This window comes from Bombus fervidus, chromosome 1 (genome assembly GCF_041682495.2).
Source record: "Bombus fervidus isolate BK054 chromosome 1, iyBomFerv1, whole genome shotgun sequence".
Lineage (NCBI taxonomy): Eukaryota > Metazoa > Arthropoda > Insecta > Hymenoptera > Apidae > Bombus > Bombus fervidus.
The window spans coordinates 8,749,205-8,774,452 of NC_091517.1; the positions used below are offsets into that span (position 1 = coordinate 8,749,205).

The 25,248-nt window shown below is 31.3% G+C and overlaps 1 protein-coding gene across 3 annotated transcripts in view; it reads right to left on the reverse strand.

The window, feature by feature from the left end:
- Sona (sol narae metalloprotease) overlaps nt 1-25,248 on the reverse strand; it is an 81,324-nt gene that overhangs the window by 26,021 nt on the left and 30,055 nt on the right. For all 3 annotated transcript variants that reach the window (XM_072009281.1, XM_072009189.1, XM_072009356.1), the window contains exon 3: nt 646-743. In XM_072009281.1, the coding sequence (XP_071865382.1) occupies nt 646-705 (60 nt within the window). In that variant the 5' untranslated portion in view covers nt 706-743. The remainder of the gene's footprint in view (nt 1-645; nt 744-25,248) is intronic.

Consider the following 25,248-nt stretch of genomic DNA (forward strand, 5'->3'; position numbering starts at 1 on the left):
TCAGAATTGACCACACCAGACTCACGCACGCATATGTAATCTCTTAACCAAACCCATCAATTTGCGACATCTGTACAACTCTTCAAATTACCCTAAATATAGTTAGTCGCAACAAATACCATATTAGAGAAACTTGAAGTGAAAAACTCTGTGACGAAAGTCAAGTTCCAAGCGTTTTCTTCTTTCTGAAAGACACATCGTTATTTAACAAAATCTAACTAATAAATCTCTGTCTCTGCTCACGTTGTCGCTGGTAATAATCACGTAGGTGATTTTATATTTAAAAATTTCAGAAAAAAAAGTTCATCGTCCACATTGTGACTCGTGTTAAATCAAACTCTTAATTTCTATGATAATAACATCGTAAAAATAGATATGAACGAACGTACGACCACGATTAGTTACTTTTTCTGATCGACGAGGCGACTAACGTTACCAACGGAAGTCGGTGTTTACGCAGTGTGAATTTGCTTCGTAATCAGCGGAGAATCAACAATTAACGTCGTCTGATTCCGCGAACATCTTGTCATTTCGAGTCAACGCCACCGACCACGACCACGTTACACGTGTTCTTTGTTTTAAGGAAGCGTCTGTACGGAATAACGTCGTCCTTGCAGATCCCGATGGTACTTGACGTGATCTTACCTTGTGGCATCGTACAAGAGGTAGAACGGCCATGCAGAGAAGGACAAGGGCACGATTCATTTTGCGTGAAAATATTCCTGATGGGCTGCGTCACATCGCTGAAACACGAAATGAGAGGTTTGTTTAAATGGATGGTTCGACGAGTTTGCTAGCAACATTAATCAAATGGCTATTTTATCGTGAATACCCTGACTCTAATTATGTAGAGTAAAAGTTAATGTATAAAATAATAGAACGAGAGAAAAAAAATGTTGTATATACAATTCCAAATTTCAAGTCTTACGTTGAAAGGTATGCGAAATATATTTAACAAATATAAAATATATTTCTCTGTTTTAAAGAAAATTGTTCTACACATAATTTCCACGTAAGTGAGAGAGTAAAAATTAAACGAAGAAGTGGGAAAAGCTATTTATAAGATCACTGACATCTCAAGAGTAATCTATCTGTGAATTATTTTTGCATACAAGGGATACAAACGTCTCATATAAATGACACGTTTATATTTCAAACTCGCATGGAGCACTTATTTCAGTTAATAACGGAGAACGGTTTTACACTGAAATTATAGACTCCATTATATAAATTGCCGACAGATTTACCAAGAATGATACACATAAAGATGAAGCCAGCTTTTAGTTTGTATAATGAGACTTATATGGTGCAATTTTAGCTGAACAACATAATGGTATACATGAAATTTATATAACAAAGTAATCGAATAATAGGAAATGTGTTTGCAACAAATCATTTTCTGGTACGGGGTTACAGATATTTTTGTCAATTTTGATTTAACCGAATGAAGTACTTTGATACAATCGTTTATAAATTTCTTTCATAATTATCCGCGGATTTTTTTTTCTAAAATATCAATGTTTAAAAACGTTTTTCTATTAAATATTAAATTCAAATATTAAATTAAACCTTTCCGTAAATAAGAGCAAGATCAAGTTATAAAAATTCTAAGATCGTAGCAAAGTTGAAAAATGTCTCGAAAGGGTTGATTCTGCGCCAAACAACTATCGTAGATATCGCGAGCAAAGTAGTATTCTATTCACGAACCGATGCAACATCGTCGTTAGAATATTGCGCTAACGAGGGGCCAGGCAGGCAGCAACAATTTGCTCGCTGGCCAGAAACTGATATCTCTCACGGTAGAAATGTAATTACCACGAGTCGCGAGCGGCGATGAAGAAATCCGCGCGCGGTTACATAATTTTCGCCGCACCCGCTGCGCAACGCGCTCGTAAACGAAAGAAGAACCACGGAGAAAAAAAAGGCAGACGAAAAGACAAAGAGAGAAGAAAGGAGGAAGGAAGAAAGGAGAAACATCAAGACGAAACAACGACTAACCTATATGATGGATTCACGCATGCCTGCGACTAAACCTGCGACAAACACGAACAGGAGGTGGCGGTTTAACGTGAATAGGACAGGCGACGATCCCGGAAGGAAAGTTGAATCGCATCGAATTAACGCCCACGTCGCGCGTCAAAACGAAAACTTTCGATCGCTGCATCGTAAAAATCGCGAAACTTCAACGGGGTCGTTTCGAAGTGGAAGGGGAAATGTATGGTGCGACTAGAGTTAACAAAAGAACGATCTTTCTGTCGATCGGTCAACGAAAGTTAGCATTAATACGATAGAGATTAGATCACGAGGTAACTCGTTGTTAGCTTTATCGAAACTGAATTTTATTATAAGAACAATTTTTTGATGCCATGATACGTGATAACATATGTGATATGTATGGTAAGAGGCGAAATTAAACAAATATGATAAGATATAAGCCGATAGTTTCGATCCGTTAAGTTAAATAAAGGAAAAAGGTGAAATGAATAAGAGGACTATAAAATCAGCCATAAAATCAACTTCTAAAATTAATATTTTAATCAGATATACGTGATTCATAGTCGATTTTGAATTGAAATTGAATTTTGTGAAAACTTTTTACGTTGTTGATATTGGAGAAATGGAACATTTTCGTTACTTAGAGTTAATGAATGTTTAACGAAATTAGTTAAGAGAAAATTTAGAATAAAAAAGGAAGTACATATAAAGTTTCTCGTAATAAATGAGATGCAGGATGTATCATTAATTTTGCTATAGGTTAATATACATATGTATAAACATAAATATGCGTATGTATAGAGGTATTATACAATAAAGATACAAATTTACAGCTTCCCACATTCTATTCAATGATTTTATCAAGGATGCTATCTTGTATATTAAAAAGTTTGATTTCCATAGGTAATATAAATTTTTCTTTTCCAAGTAGACAAGGTATCAGACAATTTTTTTTGTAAAGCAATACGATTAATAATATAATATATATAATAATATAATAATATAATATATATAATAATAGTGAATTGCGAAGGTGTGTTTTAAAGCGAAGATTAATTCAGTTCTAGAAGATTTATTTTCACCGAAAGTGAAACCTCACGAGGAAAATTTTATTGTGCTGTAGATTGCATTCTTGCAAGAGCGTAAATGCGCATATCATTAATCTTGGTAGTGAAGTGATGCTGTTGCAAATGCTTTGGCATTTTAAACAAGGAGAAACGATTACAATAACAAAGTACTGTGTAATAACATCTTTTACTTGCATTCCTCATGCATGCTTAAAAAAATTTTGTTCAAATCATCGTATTTCCTTATTTATGTATACGTATTTATTCACGCGGACTAATTGATATTTCTATGTCGACATATTCTCTAAATATTAATTTTAGATCAAAATGAGAAATCTTTGAAACATAAAATATGATCTTTGGACATCGACGTTGAATTAAAAATCGATCACCTATCGCTAAAATAGTAATCTATTCGCTTAAATACATATTATACGTACTTAATGCGTACATATATTGCTCTTTAATTCAAATGTAAATATTATAATTCTTTATGCAAAAATACGAAGCATATAATATAATAAATATAATACAATAATAATAAAAATAATAATAAAATGCAATAATAAAAAATACAAAACAAATAATTCACAAAAATGTAAGTAATGTTTTCGTCTTTTAATATTTTCTTATATGTTTTTATATCCTATAGAATATACCATATATCTTCAACAAATGCACGTTTCTTTTGAACTAAATAAATATAGTCTCTACGAAACAAATATACCGTGGATCAGAATTTTTAATCGGTTTTACATTAGCGTTTTAAACCGACGGTCATTGTATCCGTAGCAATAAAGTAACGTGTTTAAGCAACTAATTTGTCGGTGATAACGCTGCTTTTAACTCGGAAACTTTCTCGAGGAAAAAGGAGTTGCTGACTTCTGTCGTAATTAAAACCCGCGTATATTTTACAGGGAGTTGAAACGCGTTTAACATCGTAAAGTAATTGAAATTAAGCAAAACCAAACTTTCTACCATGGTTGAAAATGTACGTATATTCGTATATTGAAATTCCACTGTGAATTTAATAAACTCGTATATCACGTGCAGCGAAAACTTTAATGGTTGAACGGTAAAAAAGAATTACCATGTTTCGAGCAGTCTGGTTACCATATATGTATAATAACCGGAAATTCCATTTGCATTCAATGGAACATACTATAGGGCGGTAAATATGGTCGAAACATTTTTAATGGTACTGTACAAACTATTCGATACGGCAAATAATTCGTTCGATAGGCTAAGTACTTAAAATGATTACCGTAATATTAAACAGTCCTCTTTGCCATCACTTATTGGTTTTACAACTCAGAATGATAATAAAGTATGATAAAACTTTTATCGATAGTCAACTTTCTATTTGTTCTTAAGTCGTCTTACTCTTACGAATATTACGTAACAGACAGGGAGCAGTGTCGTGTTAGTCACAATGACTCAAGACCACGATCTACGATCTTTTCTAAAGATATGATCGTGCATTATGTACTTGCTATACGTAGATCAATATTTTACAGAATCGTGAATAGGGAAAAATGGCAATTGGTATTTCTTTTCTAAATACTAGATAAGCTCCGTGCTGTTACACTGCGTTATCTATTATCCAACTTCAAACGATAGCATTGGGCAACCTGTTTTAGATATTGGAAAATTTAAAAGCCTGTAATTTGTATTATGTTTAGAATGGAATATTAGTAGAAATAACAATACGTTAAACGGAAATAAGAAAGCACAATAGCTGCGAGAATAGAACAGAAACACAAAGATAATATATATTATAAATGTAAAAGGAATTTCTTAAGAATACGAGAATAAAGAAACTAAAGCAGGAATAGAACAGTACAAAAAGGACGATATTAAAAAACCTATTTACTAAATACTATTAAACCACTAAACCTGTTTAAGTGCTAGGGAATTTGAAAATATCAAATCTGTATGATTGTATAGGATATTATAATTAATAAAAGAAAACACATATGACGTATAAACGCGAAAGATACAATTTTTGAAGTCTACAAGAACAGAGAAATCAGTATCAGAGCAGAGAAATACAATAATTAAATAAAATCGAAGAAGTATACAGGAATCCGCACAACATAGAAGTTAACACCATAACAAAAAGACGCTATACGTGTATCCCAAAAGCAGAAAACTGGAATACAAACCTGTGAAGCGACAAATATGGCGAATAATTACTTTTCTACGTGAACAATTAAAAGTACTGAGAATTCTGATAAAATTAGCCATAATACTCGTTCCCAGCCAAAAAGTTTGCAAGATACCACGTACGAGTGAAAGCGTTGCTATTATTTGCTCGCGATTACGAGCAAAACGCCATTTAATTTTCAAGTCATCGAGATGGAAATACTTTGAAGTCGCGTGATCGTTTTCAGCCGACGAACGAGTTATGCATATTCTCTACACTGTCCATGAATGACATCAATTTCGATGGATCAACGCACGATGACCCCGTTTTCCGTCGTTTTCGTCATTGATCACTAGTGTTCCGGATTTGCGAAGCGGGTCATCGGCGGCCCTATGGCCAAAGGTGTTTTTATATGGGAGTGAAAATTTCGTCGGCAAAGAGGTGAAATCCATGGGAAGTGACAAAAGTAAAGCGACCATTGTTCTAATAGGAAGTAGCGTTTCTGTACATTCGCAAGGAGGCAGGTTCGACCTTCACGGAGACAAAAGCTGTCTTTTACGTAGCATTCACGGGACCGTGCGACTCAAATTTACACTATGGTGCAAAAGTGTTGAATCACGAGATTGCTCTCAAGTTGGATGCATTCTTTTTTCACAAGGACAATTAAACGGTTTCCTATTTTTGGCGTTTTACGATTGGTTTTCGTTTTTATTTTCATTTCTTATATGCACTTATCGTTACAGTTTATTTTTATTTCCTTGCCTACTTTTATGTCTACATTTACTCTTGCTTTTTATAAAATGTTGGGTCAGGAGATCAAGTTTGAGTCGAATGCGTTTTTCACGAGAATAATTATTTTCTTGCTTGTTGTCCTTCGCGACTGTCATTTTTATGACTTTTTAGATTTTATTCATATGTTTTTTTTTATATACGATTCAAAAAATCCTTCTTTCGACTCAATTAGACAATAATGGAAGAAACATGTCGAAACGCAATTAAACCTAATTGGATCGAGATAACAGAATGAAATGTATTTATGGAAATATAATTCAACGAAGTAAGTAGATAATTAATAAACAAGTAAACTCACAGTAGATTATTTAAAATTCTTATGCAGTATCGTACGGAATCTCGTTAAGAAATATCACTACTCAACTCCGATCAAAAGTAAATTCTGGCTGTCTAGGATCAAATGTGATTCACATGGTCGACGTTAATGAATATTACCGCATGATTTTCTTAATGATAGTATGTATTCACATTTCTTATTGTTGCTTTTACATATGTCAAAATAGTAAAAGATTAATATTAATATAATCTCAGTAATAAGTAACGTCGTTATTTCTTTCTACACAAGCAATTGCAATGGTATTTTTTAAGTATAGTTCTCGAAGAAAATATGTATATGGAAACATCATTCAAGGCAACGTAATTGCAGTCGATGAATAGCCAATTGCTTAAAAATTAATTAGATTTCTATTACTATCAGCTATAAGTAATTGATTATTTAGTCGATCGTGAGAAGACGACTTTTCAACTTGGTTTCTTCATTCAACTATGTTTCGCGATGTATAATGCGAAGTATAGTGAATAGAACTACGAGGATGATATGTGAAACGCTAATTATCTGTGAATGTACGTTCCACACTTTATAAAGATCAAAGATGACCTATTAAATCTACGATTAAAAACTTCGATATTTATTTTTCGTGTCCTTTCGTTTCTATTAGGCATCCGCGTAAACATTTTTTTATTTCATTAAATTTAAATTTGTAAAAGAAACCGCAGTTCCTTGACTAAGCTTTGTAAGGGATTTTATTCGATCTAATTTAAATTCTCATGATATTTTATTTTTATCATATTTATATGCGAATGGAAAACTTTAAGTAGATGACGATGGTTTATTTCGAATAAAAAAGATTTGTTATTACGTATACTTCTATTGCATAAACGTAACTCAAAATCAATACAATTTGTTCTTTACAAACAAGGAAAGAACAACGAATACCTGAATAATTAAGTGTAATTAATCTATTGGATAACATTAATGTCACATCCTTGGTTTCCTTGTTTTCATTATGATAAATAATGTAATCGATCAGGAATCGATGAGTTGTGTGAAACACTTTACACGCAATTTACAGATAATTACGATATCTAAAAAAAGGTAATTATTTTTATGCTACCATAATCTTCACAAGCAATTTAATTTTTAAACTTGGTATTTCATATATGCAAAATATCCAAAATAAAAAGTTCAATCTAACGAATCCATTCAAACACAAAACACACACAATCAGCTACGTTCGGTAAATTTACATCTCAAACAGGATGCAAATCGCGTAAATGAAACGTTAACCGCATAATAAAATTCTCTCAGACGGTATTGTAAGGTAGAGATCGACACGATACCACGTGCAAGAATTCGATGACAGGACTCCCTAACTGATCGTTAAACCACGTCTGAGTTCTCTGATATAATGTTATTTCGATATTGCATCAACCACGCTATGTATCTTTTTTTTATTTCAGAAAAGTAACAAACAAAAAATAGAAGAAGAAGAGAAGATAAAAATAAACCAGACCACTTTTAGTCTGTGGAAAATAATTTCTAGTGACCTCACTCTGAATTCAAGATACCGTGCTACTGATTTATACAGGCGATCATTAAGTCGATATGTTCTAGGCTTGGAAACACCGAATTAACTGTTTAACATAAAAGTCGTCTGACGAATATCAATTCATTGTCATTCATAGATGTCAACGAGGAGACTTCGATTTTTTATTTCACACAGATTAAATGCATCGTTTTTATAGCGCGTGAAAGATTATCGTTCTTCTTAAAAAATAAAGAAAATAATAATAAAGATTTCTTGTTGAGCGATTCTCTGATGCAATTTTTCAAGGATCTAAGTAGAACATCCAGTCTTCTTTCCTTCTTTTTTTTTTTTTTTTTTTCTAAGATGAAAAGGTCATGTTCTCGTACAAATCGATGTAAGTCTGAAGCTTCGCACTAGTGAAAGGGTAATTAAGTTAATATTTCGAGCTCATCGTAGGCTTTGGGTTGGGTGAGTATTGCTTAGTATGAGTTTATTGGAAGAACGAAAGGTTACTTTACAAGATGCGAAATTACGTACCATTTTCTCTTTAGCTACGGTAAACATGCTGTGAACTAGCAAAACGTCATTAAAATAACAAATCTATGTATTCAATCTGTTTTATTTGTTTTATTTGTACTAAATATTTATATGAAAGACGATTTTTCTCTCTTTTATAATTTTTATTGAATTTTTATGAAAATTAATTAGTTTTGTATCGGATTTTATAGTTTTTCATATAAATTTTTTAATGAAAGATAATTTCCTGTTCATATTGCTTGAATTTCATTAATATGAGTAACTTCTTATCTCTTTTGTTGATCTCATTTCAACCTTCTCAAATTAAAGTAATTGTGGTACACCTGCTTTAAAAAGTTATAAATTTTCATGAAAAAATTTTTAAGTAAGATATTTTATTGCATTTTCTGTGCTTCGTACCGTACATGCAAAGGTTGATTATCTCATAAAACTCAGTAACTAGCATCTGTGACAAAGTATAAAAAATCGTTACGATAAAAGGCATAATTCTTCTTCTTTCTTTTGGAATGGCTAACAACGATGTAAATTTGGAGGGAACGTATGAAATATGAGAATCTTCGGGTCTGGTCAGATCCAGTTATGTTGATTTCACCAAACTTTAGTTATTGATTCCTGGAAATGGTACACGTTCGCAGAAATGAACGACCAACGATTCGCAAATTATTGCGAAATGAATTTTTTGTTTGTCTCGCGAACAGTTAATTAAAAACACGTATTCATTCATCAGAGAAGAAAAATTATTTCATTGTTAAACCGATCTCTGCGGTTACTAATGTCAGTTGAGCAAAAAAGAAAAATACGAAAGTTATGCATTGCGAATGAACCCCAGAAATAAATTACATTATGAAAATTTTATGAATACGTTCATTCATCGAATAAAGGCGTATAATACTTCCTTAGTACTTCTTTAGAATATTCTAGATTAAGAAGTATCTTCTAAATTATTATTATTATTATTATTGCAAGCCATGGTACTAAAATAGTATAGTGTATAGTAATATACACATATTGTACAGTAGCATATGCAGTAAATAGTAAAATACATTATTATTACATCTATTAATAGGTAATTCAAACATACAGTCTGTTAGATCTATAAAATATAATAAGTGTAGCTCTTGATTAATAATTTGTCATTAATTTGTATACGTTTAATTCTTACATAATAAGAAATAAAAATAAAAATAAAATAAAATAATACACATCTTATATTGCTGATCGCTCCTTTTATACATACAAAAGCTCTGTTTCATCACTTTACCACTCCGAACCATTTTATCACGCACTTTTTCCACCATCTTAAAGGACACGTCGTACATAGATTCTGGTTCAACGACGATCATCGTAACACTAATTGCAAATCTTAAATGTCGACTGACTGTCGTAGAGCGTTTTCAAAGAGTCAGAGGGGCGAAGCGAAGCAAAGGGCAACGAGTTTCATCGTATCGTTTGATCGAAACGAGAGAAAACGGCGACCAAACCGATTGCGAAAAGTAATCAGGCGAATGGAAGCGCTATTGCGCTAGAACGATCATCCGTCTAGCGAATGGAATAAAGATCGTTACGCTACAGTATTAAAAAGCGGTTTACTTTCTTCTCATCTCAAATATGCCTGAATAGCAGGAAGCAATGGAAAGTTGTTGCATCGTCATCAGGCGAAACTTTAAATGAGATTCAGTGCGTTGCTCGCTCGCATCACGGCTGTTTAGGAGCTTGGAAAGAATATCTGGGTGAAATTGTGGCGGGAAACGTGATAGCATTTGCGTATGAGAAATTCTGCCACTTTTACTTGAATGTGCGTGCACGTTTTCACTGTTGACGTTGAACTCGTAAAGGAAGTTTTGATTGCAACATCAAGTTTTTCTGCAGTCCACGTTCATTTCTCTAATCTAGTTTGGTACGATGTTGATCAAAGTAACGTAGAAGTTTTACTTGTTAGCTTCATCTTTCGTATAATGAAAATATACAATTGCCTTATTCTCATTGTTATGTAGCACAATCTTTAGATACACATATTCATATTCGATAGAAGAATATGAATGGATAATACAAAACGATTACAAGTCTCAATTCGAATCAATTTTCTATCTATTCCATCTGTACACCTTAAATCTTTGATTCTTTTTATAGACATCTACAATTTTACAATTTGCGATATATGTATAATTACCAATGAATTATATATGTATGTAACAGATTATTCGATATTATTAAATTTTTAAATTGAAATTAAATGATTAAAGATATAATTGTTTTTGAGAATCAAAAATTAGTTAATTAATTAGTCAATTTTGAATTACCAATATTTGATAGAACCAATTATAAAAGTACTCAGAAATTTTACGAAATAAGATTAAAAAAAGAAAAAGAATGAAAGAAACATTATATATTATTATTAATTAATTATATATATTATATATATTAATTGTATTAATTGTATCTATATATAATACATTTCTATATATATAATAATAATAATAGCAAAATTTTTTAATGTAACATTTTGTCTGAATGCCATTAATCGACGAAGACTATAAAATAGACGAATTTATCCGTGCAATTAATAAAACTGCGTACTTATTCGTCGACAAAAAGTGCAAAAATCCATCGAAATAAAACCGATTGCTTGCACATACACAAGTTGTCTGATCACTTTCTTCGCAGTTTGACTGCTCATGTTTAGAAGGAAGTAACCAGAAACCGTTTCTTCCGGTTCGAAGGCTGGTCGAGACGAATTGACCGACAAGAGAGATCGCGATTATGGCAACAACTTTTCTTGTCAACACACGTTGCAATTAATTATAATTTATAACTTACTCGGTGTATACTCCGCTCGTTTTCTGTCGTTTCTGTCAGAAACGATACTTATCATCGTCGCACGAGTGGTTCTCGGATTTTCCTTGATTATTCAACTGAATAAACGATATGATTTAACTTATCATTAATATAATTAATACGGCACGTTTAGAAAGCAATGAGGTTTTATTTATGGTACAAATATTTTCGTTTGTGTTTGACAAACCAATGAATCAAATCGGAGACATGTTAAATTTCAAAGATAATATTTGTATTAAAAAAATATTACAATATGTGTAGATATACGTAGATATAACAGAATCAAACATTTTCGAGTAAAAATATACACGATTAGAAAGTTTCGAATTAACTACTGCAAGAAATTTAAAAAATACTATTCAATCAAACTTTATCAAATGGAAAACTTTCTAATTGAACTCTAACGAATTTAATAGCGTGCAATAAAACGTATAGTACGTGATAAAATTAAATCTAATATTACCTAATAAAACGCTACCTAATCGAAAGTTTCCAAACTATCATTTAAATTTTAAATTGTTATTTAATGAAGCACTGATGGGAGATATTTAAATATATGCTATCACGTGTGATTTTATCGAAATTAACTTCAATTGAAGTAAATTAATTTTATCCAAACGTAACGTAAATTTATAAAATATTCTCGCATTGAGAACGTTTAATTACTTAAGAGTTATTGAACTTATAATGCTAGTTATAATCACAACTATAAATGATTAAAATGATTGAAATGATTGAAATGATTTCAAATAAGGACTTATCGAGTCTCTTTGAACTTTGAACATAATTCTGCAAAAGGGGAGAAAAGATTCTGATTAAAGTCTATCTATATATAATCTTAGATTAGCTTAATTAAATAATGTATATTTCAGTTAATTTCGTAACTGTACTTTGGAAATCACCGTTGCTTTCAGAAAACTGAAAACGTTCATCATAACTTGTTTACTGTTATATAATATGCTTACACTATGTCCATAGAATCATTATCGTAATTAATAGGTTTTATTTTCATATCTTCATGATCAAGATGCATTCCTATGTTTCTCGTCATAATTGAAACGCTATTTGCATCTGAAGCACGATGAATCGCCGAACGCAACGGTTTTCTCGACTTATCATACAAAGAAGAAATTATAGTCTGCGGTGCAAGTGATATTTCTGATATCTATGATATTTGACTTTCTTATTTTGCATATCATACATTGGCCGTGTTGAATTCTAATTTATTGCTAAATCATTTAGATGTTGCATACCAATTAGAGATATCTTGCGAAGAATTTCTTACTCCTGTGTGTTTTTCTGTGTACTAGATAATTAGAGATAATTACGAAACTGAGAAAACTTCGAAATTACTAGATAAAATTGTGAAAGTTCCAAAAAAAACTTTTAGGACGTTTAACGATGAATATTTGTTCTTTGCAACGAAATGAAAATAGCTTTAGATGAAAATATTACTACACAATACTTTTATCATGTATATATAATTTCGTACTATTAAAATATTAAAACACAATTGCGAATAACTTCTATTAATCTTGATCTAAATATAATTAATGTAATACGATCGTGTAATATATAATATATAATATAATTAATATAATACATATTTACGTATACAACATAATTAGTAGTTTCATATAATGACAGGTTTCTGGAGCAATAAATTTTCTCTCCGCTAAAGTTTTGATTGAACGAAATAAATTAAATCGCGTCCTTGGCATGTCCACCTTCCTGTTTCACAGCCGTTCGACATCCGTTTGTAATACAAAATATACAGCTTCTTTATTGTGGACAACGATGTGAAACCGATGGTAATCGATCGAATGTGAAAAACAAAAAATCAATTATCATTAACCTTCAAACGATCGCACGTTCTACTATTGGAATTATTCCTTGTGGATAACGAAAGAATCCGATTAAATCAGTACGTACTCGGAAAACTTCATGTTATAACAAAAGAATTCGATCCATTTGGTGCTTGCCACCAATATAAATATCTTTTTTAAATAAATGTTAATCTTTTAGTATTAGTTGATGTATGTGCAATTATGTAAAAATGTGAAATAAGCTTAGTTTTGTCGTAAAATACAGGTCAATTTGGATAATTATTTTATAAAGATTTTTTCTAAAATATATGTATAAGAGAACGCTTTTTCTCTTTATTATATATATTTTCATAGAATCTTTCATCTTCTCATTCCTTCAACATAAGTGTTATAATTTAATGGCAAGTAAGTCTACTGTTAGAAAAAAAAACGAGAAAGATATCAATTTGTAATAGGAGTAATAGCATTCAAAGTTATGACATTTCCCCTTATCAGTTTTATCGATCATCGACTACTTTTGATTCAGCATTTAGGATGCAGTTTTTAATTTTGCTCGAGTTCGATGGAGTAAAGTTTCGCTTAAAATTTCACGACGTTTCGGTGCTAACTGATACGATACGTTTGACGTCAGGTATCAACTACTTCATAATTATAGCGATAATTGAAAATTCACGCTTTACCAATTCAGCGAATCTTGACCCGATTGGCGTCGAAATCCTAGAAATATTAAACTCAGTTTACAGAACAGAAACATTCTTTCGTGAAATTTAATTAACAAATCACAGTATGGCATCAGAGACTTCGTCATGTATCTTTTTCGATCGTGTATGTATCTTATATTTTCATATTCACGTTTGTATTTTTGTAAATTGCTACAGTTTTCCACATTTTCGAAATTCTACATTTAATAGAAAAGTTATCAACTCGTCGATTACTAAAAAATTGCACAGATCTGTAAGAATCTTTAATTTAATTACATTTACAAAATGACCGTGTGATCTTCGATCTTTATGCAACACTGTTACATAAATATGTAACAATACATATGGAATAACATGCACATGTAACAATAAAAAGACAAAACGTCGCGAGAACTAGTTTTCAAATAATACTTTCATTAGTATATTCTCCATGTATATAACGAACGCTATGATCTCATTAAAAAGTAATCGTTATCTTGAGTATCACAGATATAAACTTTATTCGATTATGTTACGAGATCATTTTATCCTCCAATAAAGTTTCAATTCCGCCTATGAAACAGGAGACAAAATCAGAAATCGCATACACGTTGTTAATGCTGTTCCTCTTTCGCGAGATTCATGGGCAGCTAGTGCGAACAAGGTGATACGGTTCATTCGGTGTTAATGTACTCAACTTTCTCTCACATGTCAGTCTGGACGTGGTCACAGTCATTCTGAATCCATGGTCATCCTTCGAGGACACTTGTACAGTCTATATATTAAGTTCTCTTTGCGGAATGTCGAGTTTCATCATTTTAATTTCGTTACTTCCGACTTAATTCGGCTGCAAAATGATTTCGTTAAGCGTTTCGTATTAATATAATTTTATCGAATAACACTTCTCGTTACAAGCAGATGCATTTTACTCGTATCGAAAGCGATTTAAGAGAATAAAAGAATCGATATCGCGTGTTTGATATAAAGACGTAAAATATGTGAAGCGATATTTAATGATAATACAAATTGAACTTGATGTAAATTTAAGATGTCGCATCTGAAATAATTTCTTCTTAAAAAGAACGTTCTTGTTCAAAAGTAATTTGCATTTGTCCTATTGATATCTGCAGCGTTTAAATGCATTGGAAAAACTGCTACTATTTTTATAAAAAACACTGTTCGTCGATTCGCATTTCGCTATTAATTGCATCTTTTGGAACTAAAACAATTAAAAACTAGACTCGATAAATGATATTATAGGAATTCATAACCTGATGCAATCCTTGAAGCAGAAGATATGTAAGTGTAAAACGAGTTTTTTAAGATCGAGTAATTGTTTATGAGTATATGATATTATTTTAACATTTGCAATGATAACTTTAACAAAAATAGATCTCCCAATTATTCTTATTATTCTTTATACAAGTTCAATAATTAATTTGTTACAAATCAAACTTTAATAATTAAATCTCGAAAATATGTGGAAAAGAGCAATAAAATAAATATGGAAAATTTGAATTCATTCTTACACAAAGTTACCTACTCCAAGTGCTAAATAAACCGATTTTCTACCTTTCTGAAGACTTCAATGTTGCACAGAAAAATATTATCGAATAACAACATGGTTGCGTTGCAACCATAAAATATTATTTTATATGCGAACCACACAAAACCCGATTATATCTAATTGACACAGTCGAGGTTGTTTATATACATCGCAAATACTTATCCGCGCCTCAAGATAGTGGAAAATTAAATCTTCTCATTTCATTGTCGATTATTTTTAAGTTTCGATCGTCCAATCACCGATAATATCGTACGTTATGTCCCTCGTCTTCATTTTGTCTCAGGGACACGTGCGAAACTAAACGTGCGTGCTGTATACGCGTGTAAATTGTCTTACACAAACATGAACGTGCTGCGTGATTGAGAATTTCATTACCTTGGTACATTTTTCTAGATCGTCCCGAGCGACGGCCATGCCTCAAGGAGTCCGGAAATCATTTTTATTGGAATCTCAAGCAGCCGTCATTAGCTCGATAATGCGAGAGTCTGACAAGCGGAAAGACATTCGATGTCAATTTATGGGGGAACCCCAGGAAGCCTCCGACGAATATTTTAAATATCACGTCGTAGAGTCTAATTACATCGTACATGATAGAGTAGATTCATAAACAGTCGTGGTGGATATTGAATTATTAATATATAAGCTATTAAATTATTTAAGAAATAGATTTCTCGTAGATGAAAATATTATATTATTTTCTCCACTGAGAAGATTTTATTTATTTTTCCTATTGATAAATGTTCCAAAATATAATCAATTTGAAAACTAACAATGCGATGTTTAAACATACGGTGTTGTAATATAAGTACAAATAATATGTCACAGGATAATTTAAATCTTTTGTAGTCAGATTCTTTTCTACTTATAACAATAAAAATTAGCTGATTGTGATTTCTTACTCTCATATGAAATATAGAAAAAAAATAATTAGTGATATAACTTACAACGAGAGAATACAATGGTACACTATAGACACTGTAGACGAATGAAATAAAATTTGTAATAATAGCAAACGAGATATAGAATAAAGTTCGAAAAATAGGTACATAAGTGTATACCTAAATATATAAGAGATATCTTCAATATCATGGAAGATTAAAGAGACATCAATGAAAGCACTCCACTTGCTATCGCGATGAAAGTGACTTCAATGCGTGGTAAGGAAGATTTATGCTGTGACTATCATACTGAATCATGCTTATTTCTCATTCGAATTAAGAATTTTGCATACATTATCTATATCAACTTAATCATTCGTGAAGCTCGATGTATATTTATTTTCTAATCTGTACTTTTTTTATTTTACAGTTATCATTTGCGCGTATTTTTAAGTTTCGTACATGACTCAACGCAAGTAAATCTTATTAATCCGACGAATACCCGGATATTGTACTGTCTTGGAATATAATAACGATGGATAAATCAACGGAGATCTTATCTAAGAATGATTTTTGCATATTCTCTTCCTCAAACTTATTCTTCTTTGTCATAACCGTAAAAAAATCCCCACGTTCCTGACGTTTCGTACGCATCGTAATTATGTTTGACAATGCGCATTTTTCAATACAATAATATAAAAGACAATTTTGAATTCTGTTCCTTTCCCTGTAGAGCTATATGTTTATTTATGATAATTAGTAATTACGTAATTTATATAAATATATATAGCAGCATTTAACACGTGTATGTAACTATGCTTACATTGCCTACCAATAAATGTCACGGTCATCTTTTTCAGGATCAACTCTACAAGTTCAAACAATGAAATGAGTTTCTAAAAATCATGTTTGCAAACACTTTCACTTCTAAATACATACAACCTATTAGCACTCCAAACGTCTGGAAACGTGAATCTACTTTTGAAATCGATGATAAAGTTTGCTAATACCATTCCATACGTAATACGTGTATGTAATTACGTTTCCTTGCTCTAAAATTATAATGGAAAAAAAAATATTGAAAAATATGAAATTTTACAAATTTTATGCCATATTAATATTTTTCTATAATTTTAATTTAGCAATTAATTCAATATTGTACTCAACTCTATCATAGATGATTTTCAGATGAATCAATGAACGCCCTTTTCACACTCTCAAGAGTCTCAAGCAATAAGAACGAAAATGAATCAGAATGAAAATAAAATAATTGAACGTTGATTGTCATTTGGTTTTTATTTATTTCATGATGTCACCGATTGTGTAAACAATAGAGTCTTTTTCGTCTCTAACAATCAATTGGAGAGGAAATAGTCGACTTGTAACCTGTGGCTAAAATAACAAAAAAAGGAAGAAATGTTCTATCTAAGCAGATGATTCCTAAAATGTATTCAGTTGGACTACTTGTAACCTCGATACTAGACATGTTAACGAATGAAATACATATATATATGTTTTTTGTTCTATAAAGAGGTGGTTAACATTAGAATACTAGCTACATGTCTGGATATTCTAGGTTGCATTATATTCGATACAGAATAGAAATAAAAGAAAGGGAGAAGGTATATATGATATAAATAAAAATTATTATATCTATTTTAAATATAAAGATAATAGTTAGTCATAGAGCAAAAATTCGTACTGTCATTAAGTGTAAGCTTATAAATTTTTTTATTGTGAAAATTTTAAGTGATTAAGTTTTTATTCTATTTTCGAGGCAAATATTATTCTTATACTAATATTATATTTCTTTGTACTTTCACAACATGTTTTACTATTTTAATATTTTCGGATGTTTAAATTCTTATTTTCATATTTTTTGCATCTTGGATGTTACGAAACATAAAAATAAAAAATACAAATTTCATTAACTCTTTTGTATCATCCCCTCTAGTTTCTTGTTTTCTTCTTTTATTTAGTATTCGAGACATTAAACTCATTCTCTCTTATACAAGCATAGTATGTAATAAATAATTCAATTATTTGCTACTGTTCATTCTTTCTTCAATTTTTCACTTAAGTATATAAACACATCTTTCAAACTTGAAATAATTTAAAGGTTGTTTTACATTAATACAATATCTTCCCATAAATCATACCTTATTAAATCGACAATTATATCTCATTTATTCTGATACCCATCTACTTTTCATTCAAAAAAATAACAACCTCTTGCATGTAATAAATAGCCACATTAACAAAACAATATCCTCTTCTCTTAATTAAACACGAGATAATTCTTCGTCTTATTATTTCTAATATACCCACAATTTAATTTATTTAATAATATTTCACAAGAGACAATAGCTCAAAATTGTACGAATAAATTTAATCTTAAATTCCACTTTACTCACGTAAGAGGTACATATATCACACAAGAAATACTGTTACTCACTTGTACTACTACATACTTCCCAGTAATTAAAACGCCACCACTGAGACAAATTAACGATCTCATGAGAGCTACGAGAACCGCGACAGCCTGAACAGAGAAAGCAACGACGCTCGAGGTTATTAAACTCATTCTTATTATAATGTTCGCGACTTTATACCCTCGTCCGTGCGACTCATCCTTCGAATAGCCGAACAAACGCGTTACAAGCATCCACTGACAGCTACAATTGATGACGATCAGAAATCGACAGAAGGCGATATTTATTATCATATTCGAAGATGCGAGGCTCCAGAGTGTCTGCCACGAATCAATGTCACTTCCATTGACTAATCGTTCTTTTTCTTCCTGCAAATTCTCGTCTTCGTTTCTCCCTTCTCTCGTCTTCTAGTCGATGGGTATAAATCGTGGATTAATCACATTTTATGGAACGATGCTTATATATATTGTATAATATTTCGTTATTTTAGAAATAACATATTTTTTAACTATGTATAATTGTAATAAATCCTTCAGTAAAATACTCAAAAATTAGAAATGAAAAGTGTATGTATTTATAGTTTGTAAATCTTAAATCTCAAATGTACACTAAAACAATAAATATGGACAAGATCAAGCTGAACTGCAAATGAATATTGACTAGGTTTCAAAAATTTATCTAAATGTTGATGTCCTTATCAGTACTTAATGCTATAATGATGTGATGAACTATGATAAAAAATAATGAAGAAACTGATAGAAAATCATCAAGAATGTATCTATTGTTGTAAATCTATAAAATTCTTATGAAAAATTGGAAATTTATTATTTCTATATCCCGATAGCTTTAATTCTGATATTAAAAATCATAATTTCCTAACTTATAAAACAGTGTTTCTCAATCTTTTTTAATTCCTGGCCCTCTTCTGAAGTAGTCAAATGACCTTCGACATTTATTTATATTCTTGCCCTCCATATGAACAAACATTTATAACAAAATCTATCAATTTATTTTTATTTAATATAATAACATAACTACATTAAAAACAAATAAGCGTTGTTAAAAAAATGTTTAACTGAAAATAATTACAGCAATCCTTCAAAACCCAAAACTATGCAAATACTTCATAACCTCTAAGGGGACAACTCATAGGTTGAGAACGTGAATTATAGAGACTATGGTGTTTAACACTATTTGGCGATCCCGATTAATTTTCCATAGGCAACTCCTTCAGATCCGTGTTACAATATTTCAGGAGGGAACAATAGTCATTGTGAAACATCGTGATCCTGATAATACCAGTTAGACTGCAAACGACTCGGCTCCTACCAGTTAAAAATAACGGTGACAGTGTGTGCACACAGCATGCTTCAGTCGAAAAACGCTCCATATAAAAAAATTATGTAAAACACCAAGGACCGAGACTGAGCGACGTTACTAATGAAATACTGGATGTGTGCATAAGCACGAGACAGAGCTGTCGAAGTGGTATAAATAATGTGCAACCTCGATCTACGTGCTTTCATAAATATGGAAAGCCAACGGATTATGGAAATCGATACATTCGCGATCGAATATGTATTTCGATGATATTGTTTGTCTTTTGCTACTATTCATTCTTTTGTAATAAATATGCCCGGAGCGGATCGTTTCGATAGCCAATTTAAAAGGATGATCATTTTTTTGAGAAAACTGAGTCATTGCAATAGTAGACAATAAACTTATATTTAATACATATACGTGCACTGCCGACCATAATCCCGTAGGATTAGGACATCTGATATTAAAAAATTGAATACTTCTCATTGCTTTCACTTTCTACGTATCCTATTATATATCTGTTAGTTTATTTGCATCATGTACATACACTATATAATACAGAATACTAAATAAAATTCCTAAGTCTTATGGCCGACCATGACATACTTATGCTTAACATACATATGCGTAATACACATTTACATACTTACAATATATATAATATGTGTATTAAAAATAAATAACACGCGTATGAATAATTACATATGAATAACTTTAGTATTCATCTTTCATTCTTAATGTTACTATGATAGCAACATCTAACCTATGATATGGAAGGATTAATAAATGTCAAAATCGACAATCTTGAAAGCTTACAGGTGCATTATACTTGCTTGTTTATTTAAGAGGAAGAACATGACGGAAAACAGTGAAGGCTGCGAAATATGACAGTACTTTCGTGGCCACCGATTCATACTTCAGTCACTCATAAATCGCTGGACAATTACTGTTTTTTGCTCGTTCTAGGAACGTTGTCAAGAGTGACAAAACCAAGCACATAACGTTCTCACGCATACTGAGGAAGGGGGCAGTAGTCACAATTCGGTATATGTATCGTTTGCACATACATTGTACAATTCGGTGTAAATTTCTAGACCGCGTGCCACGGTTCAGTCACCGGTTCTTGCGACAACCCGTTTACGACTTCCGCGATTTGATATCGCATTAATACGCGCCATTTCTTGCGATAGTACAAAAGATATATCGCGGTTGCGCACGACATTATCGATCGTAAAATCATGACTAGTATTGAAAGAGTGTATCGATAGGACGATTACCGTGTGCCGTTCAATACCTAAATACCTACGCTTACGTTAAGACGTACATTACCTCGAACATATGTATGTATGTAGCTACATTGTACATTTATATCTCGAGCCGCAATTTGATTTTTTCCTCTATCGTAAAATCTACTTCGCGGAACTCTATTGTAGATTGCCTTGAATAAACGACGAAACTCAAACCATTTTGTTCATCAATCGTAAAGGGGTCCAATTATAGAATGAAGTTTTAACATGTATTTATTGTGGAAAATTTATAGGTTATGTTCTCTAAGAATGACACGTATTTAACGCTCGCTCGATTATGGTTGGATTATTTGAGACCTAAATATAGAACGAAAAAGACGAATTTAGCTTTGACATTCCATTTAGCATGTATAATATCGTCGTAATATTTTAAAAAGAAAAAGTATATTAACTCATTCCATATTAAATGAGTTTAGTATCTGCTGGTTCAGGTTCTATTTTTTAACAGGCAGTAGATTGCTACGATATGTATCTCAATTAAAAAAACATGATAAAAAAATGATTAATTATTATTTTTATTGCAGATTTTCTATATTCATTAGCTATTACTTACATTATTTAATAGTTAGCATTTTGAACGATGCATTTAGTATACGATGTACTAATAATCAAATTTTATAATTTTATTATTTATTCATTATTTAATATAGTCTGTCGAATTTTATATAGCCTATAAGTTTTGTTATATATAATATAGACTTCGTTACTTTTTCATAACGTTTTAGTCATATAAGTTTCATTATATGATATAGCTTCTATAGTTTTGCAATTTTCATGAGTTTAGAATAAATAAATATATTTTTTGAGTAAAATTTGTAAGCTCTTTCTAAGAGCAAAATTATTTTAAAAAACGGAATTATATGTATATGTTTGAGATTGAGAACGACTTAAAATCCTTCGAAAATTGGTTTTTCCATTTGAATTTCTCGTTTTTATATTGTACAATAAGATAATGATTTACAATATGTACTATTATGAATATAAATAAGATTACATAATCGAATTAATAGAATACGGTGAAACGTCGACTCGAAAGGGCTTTGGACTTTTTCTTTATCCTTTTTCTTGAAAGTTAATCTATTCACAAAATCTATATTTGAAGAAAAATGAAGTGATATTTAAAATTAATGTTTTTATTGGACTCGAGATCAAGGAAACGTGTCAAACCATTAAGCAAGTAAAGACATGATGTCAATTTTCGATTGGTTGGCCTGACGAGTTTGGATAAATTTTCTTTATCCCTTTACCATTAATCATATATGTAAATCGTTTTTTGGCATAACCTTATAATTTGTTCCCCAAAGATATGTATGTACCTGTATTTACTACAACATATGTCTGACATAGTATAATCAAGGAATAAATGATAAATAACAAAAAATGAACTGTAAATAATCGCTACTTTGAAGTTCTTGGAATTTTGCAAAGATAACATTCTAATTACGCTCAATCCACACGGATTCCAGTTTAAATTGAAGAAATATTTTTAATCTATGATAGAGAAAGTAAAACTTTAATTTACACGCGCTCAATATGATTATATTAAAAAATGAGTTGCTGGTGAAAGTAAGTTTATTTGAGGAAACAAGGAATAGAATATAAAAGAATAAATAGAATAATCAACAGAATATAAATAACATAAACTGAGACATGATGTCATAGTAGAATGTCAACAGTATGATGTCAAATATATATAATGATATGATAAAAGTAGAAATACTACTCCAATTACCACCTAACCTTTAAATTGTAACTAGTCTATTACGTACATAAATACAAGCATATAAACTGTTACGTATACATTTAGACAATCGAAATTTAAATCCCGCGCCAAAAGTCATATAAAGTTCGGATCCTTCGTATCATAGAATAAAATGTGGAATTAAAAGTCAGTAAAAACTTCTCTACTGCTTTATTATGAACTTTTTTTTTATTATATAATAGAAATATTTTGCACATCGTGAAAAGATAAAAATAATTTTATTAAATAGTAATACATTTGGTGACAGTATTTTTTAATTTCTTTTCGCAAGCAACGACTTATAATTTTTATTAAATCAGAGAAATGTTCCGTTGCATAAATAAAAAAAAGTACTACGACAAGAATCGAGAGCTTCTTTCAGTTTGCAACAGACGTTAACGAAGCTCGATGTTTATGCAAAGAACGGAAATCGTTGCTCACGAAGGAACACGAACGGCGGTATTTCTTGCAACGATTTCAATGGTAACTCGTGTACCGATAAAGCTTATGCAAGAGTTGTTACCCGTATCTGGAGCAGAAATTTAAAGGGTGTCAGAGTATTTCTTACGTCGGCATGAAACTAGACCGGTAAAAAATTTCGAAACTTCTACGTGACTTTTTATCACGTGAAAGATGCATTCGCGTCCTGTCCACGATTTTGCCTTATGAAGCTTTCATAGAAAGTGTTACGTTAACTTGGAATGTTAACAAACCAACATGGATGAAATTCAAATAAGACAACATAGTAAAACGTATAACTAAACTCAGCAGAATTCTCTTTCATAATTTAACTAATATTATTAGCACAATTTTATGAATTATAAATTAATAACACCAATAAATTCTCTTGCATAACAGTATAACAAGTGGTAATAAAATAAATACCAGCTGACTGTGAATAAAAATTGTAAAAACTTGTCACTTGTCAATTTACTAATTGTTTTAGTCAGCAACTTATTATGTAAAAAGATCTAGTTTAGGTTTTGTTTAAATTAAAGAAATTCTTAAAAAGCGATAATGTTAAAAATCTTATACCATGCATGTAAAAAAATATTAAACGAGAAATATTTTAATTTATTTTGCACATTATATTCTTTCTTAAATGTGGATACCTTTAGCATAAAATACGTAACAAGTGACCTTTTCAAATTGCAAACGAAGAAGAAAGTTGGATTGCATAATTGTCTCCGCAAATGTATTCCATTTCTATAAGAATATACACACCTTTCACCCTATGAAGATTCTCTCCTTCTACATCTGCCAGTCTAAAGCATTTCTCCTCCGAAAGCGTCCAAACATACTGGTAACCTTCGCGATTTAAAACAAAACCCAAGGATCTCATTTTTGAAGAGTCATCTCACATCAAAGAGAGATAAAAAAAAAAAAGATTTGAAGAAGTCAATTAAAAGAAAAAAGCCATCCATAAATAGAACCTTGCTATTTTTATATCGTGGACACGGAATACCAACGACGTGAAAGGATCGCGTAAGAATTGAATGGTGAAGCGAGCCACGCGGGTAATTGACCTTTTCGACGGATAATCGGAAATGAAGAAAGAAAATCCGATTGCGTAAAAGATGTCACTGGTTGATCGTCACCTATGGCAGACGCCGCGTGCACCCGCAATCGCGAGCCACGTTATGCAAGACAGTAACGATGCAAAAATCACTCATGCGGGACCTATCTACGCAAGGACATTCTCAGAGACGAAGTTTTCAGCTGTTGCGCGGCTTGCAATCAGCGTTTGTGCAACGTTAACGACCTCGACAATGGGGACAGATATGCGGCCAATTATTGTCGAGTTGTACGGGCCCGCGTCCCGCGACAATTATTTCATATCCACATGCAATGCGAGCCGATCGCGTTCTGATCGCGTTTGATCCGACAATTATATTGTTCCAAGGCACGATACCATTCGGATAAGGTTTTCAGAGCATTATTCCTTTCACCGACGATCGATGACCGAACCGAGACACAAGCTCCATGCATTCAGGCGTTCCTGTCTAACATTTTCTATTCCATTTATTATTTTCTAATTTTTCCGTTTGCAAATCTCCCGTTTAATTTATTGTAATTTCTCATGTATCGAGAAATTTATTTAGTTCGAAAAAATGGTTTGGAAACTTAAAAAGTTCGCTCTTTCTCTTACTAATTTTTTCTTGTTTTCTAGGGATTTTTTAAGTAACGTTAATTTATGTAATAATAATATATAATATTATATAATAATAACATAATGTTTGTATAACATTAATTTATTTAATTTGAAGAAATATGACATGATGACGTATGTCTATCATAATCTTCCTATTTGGAGTTC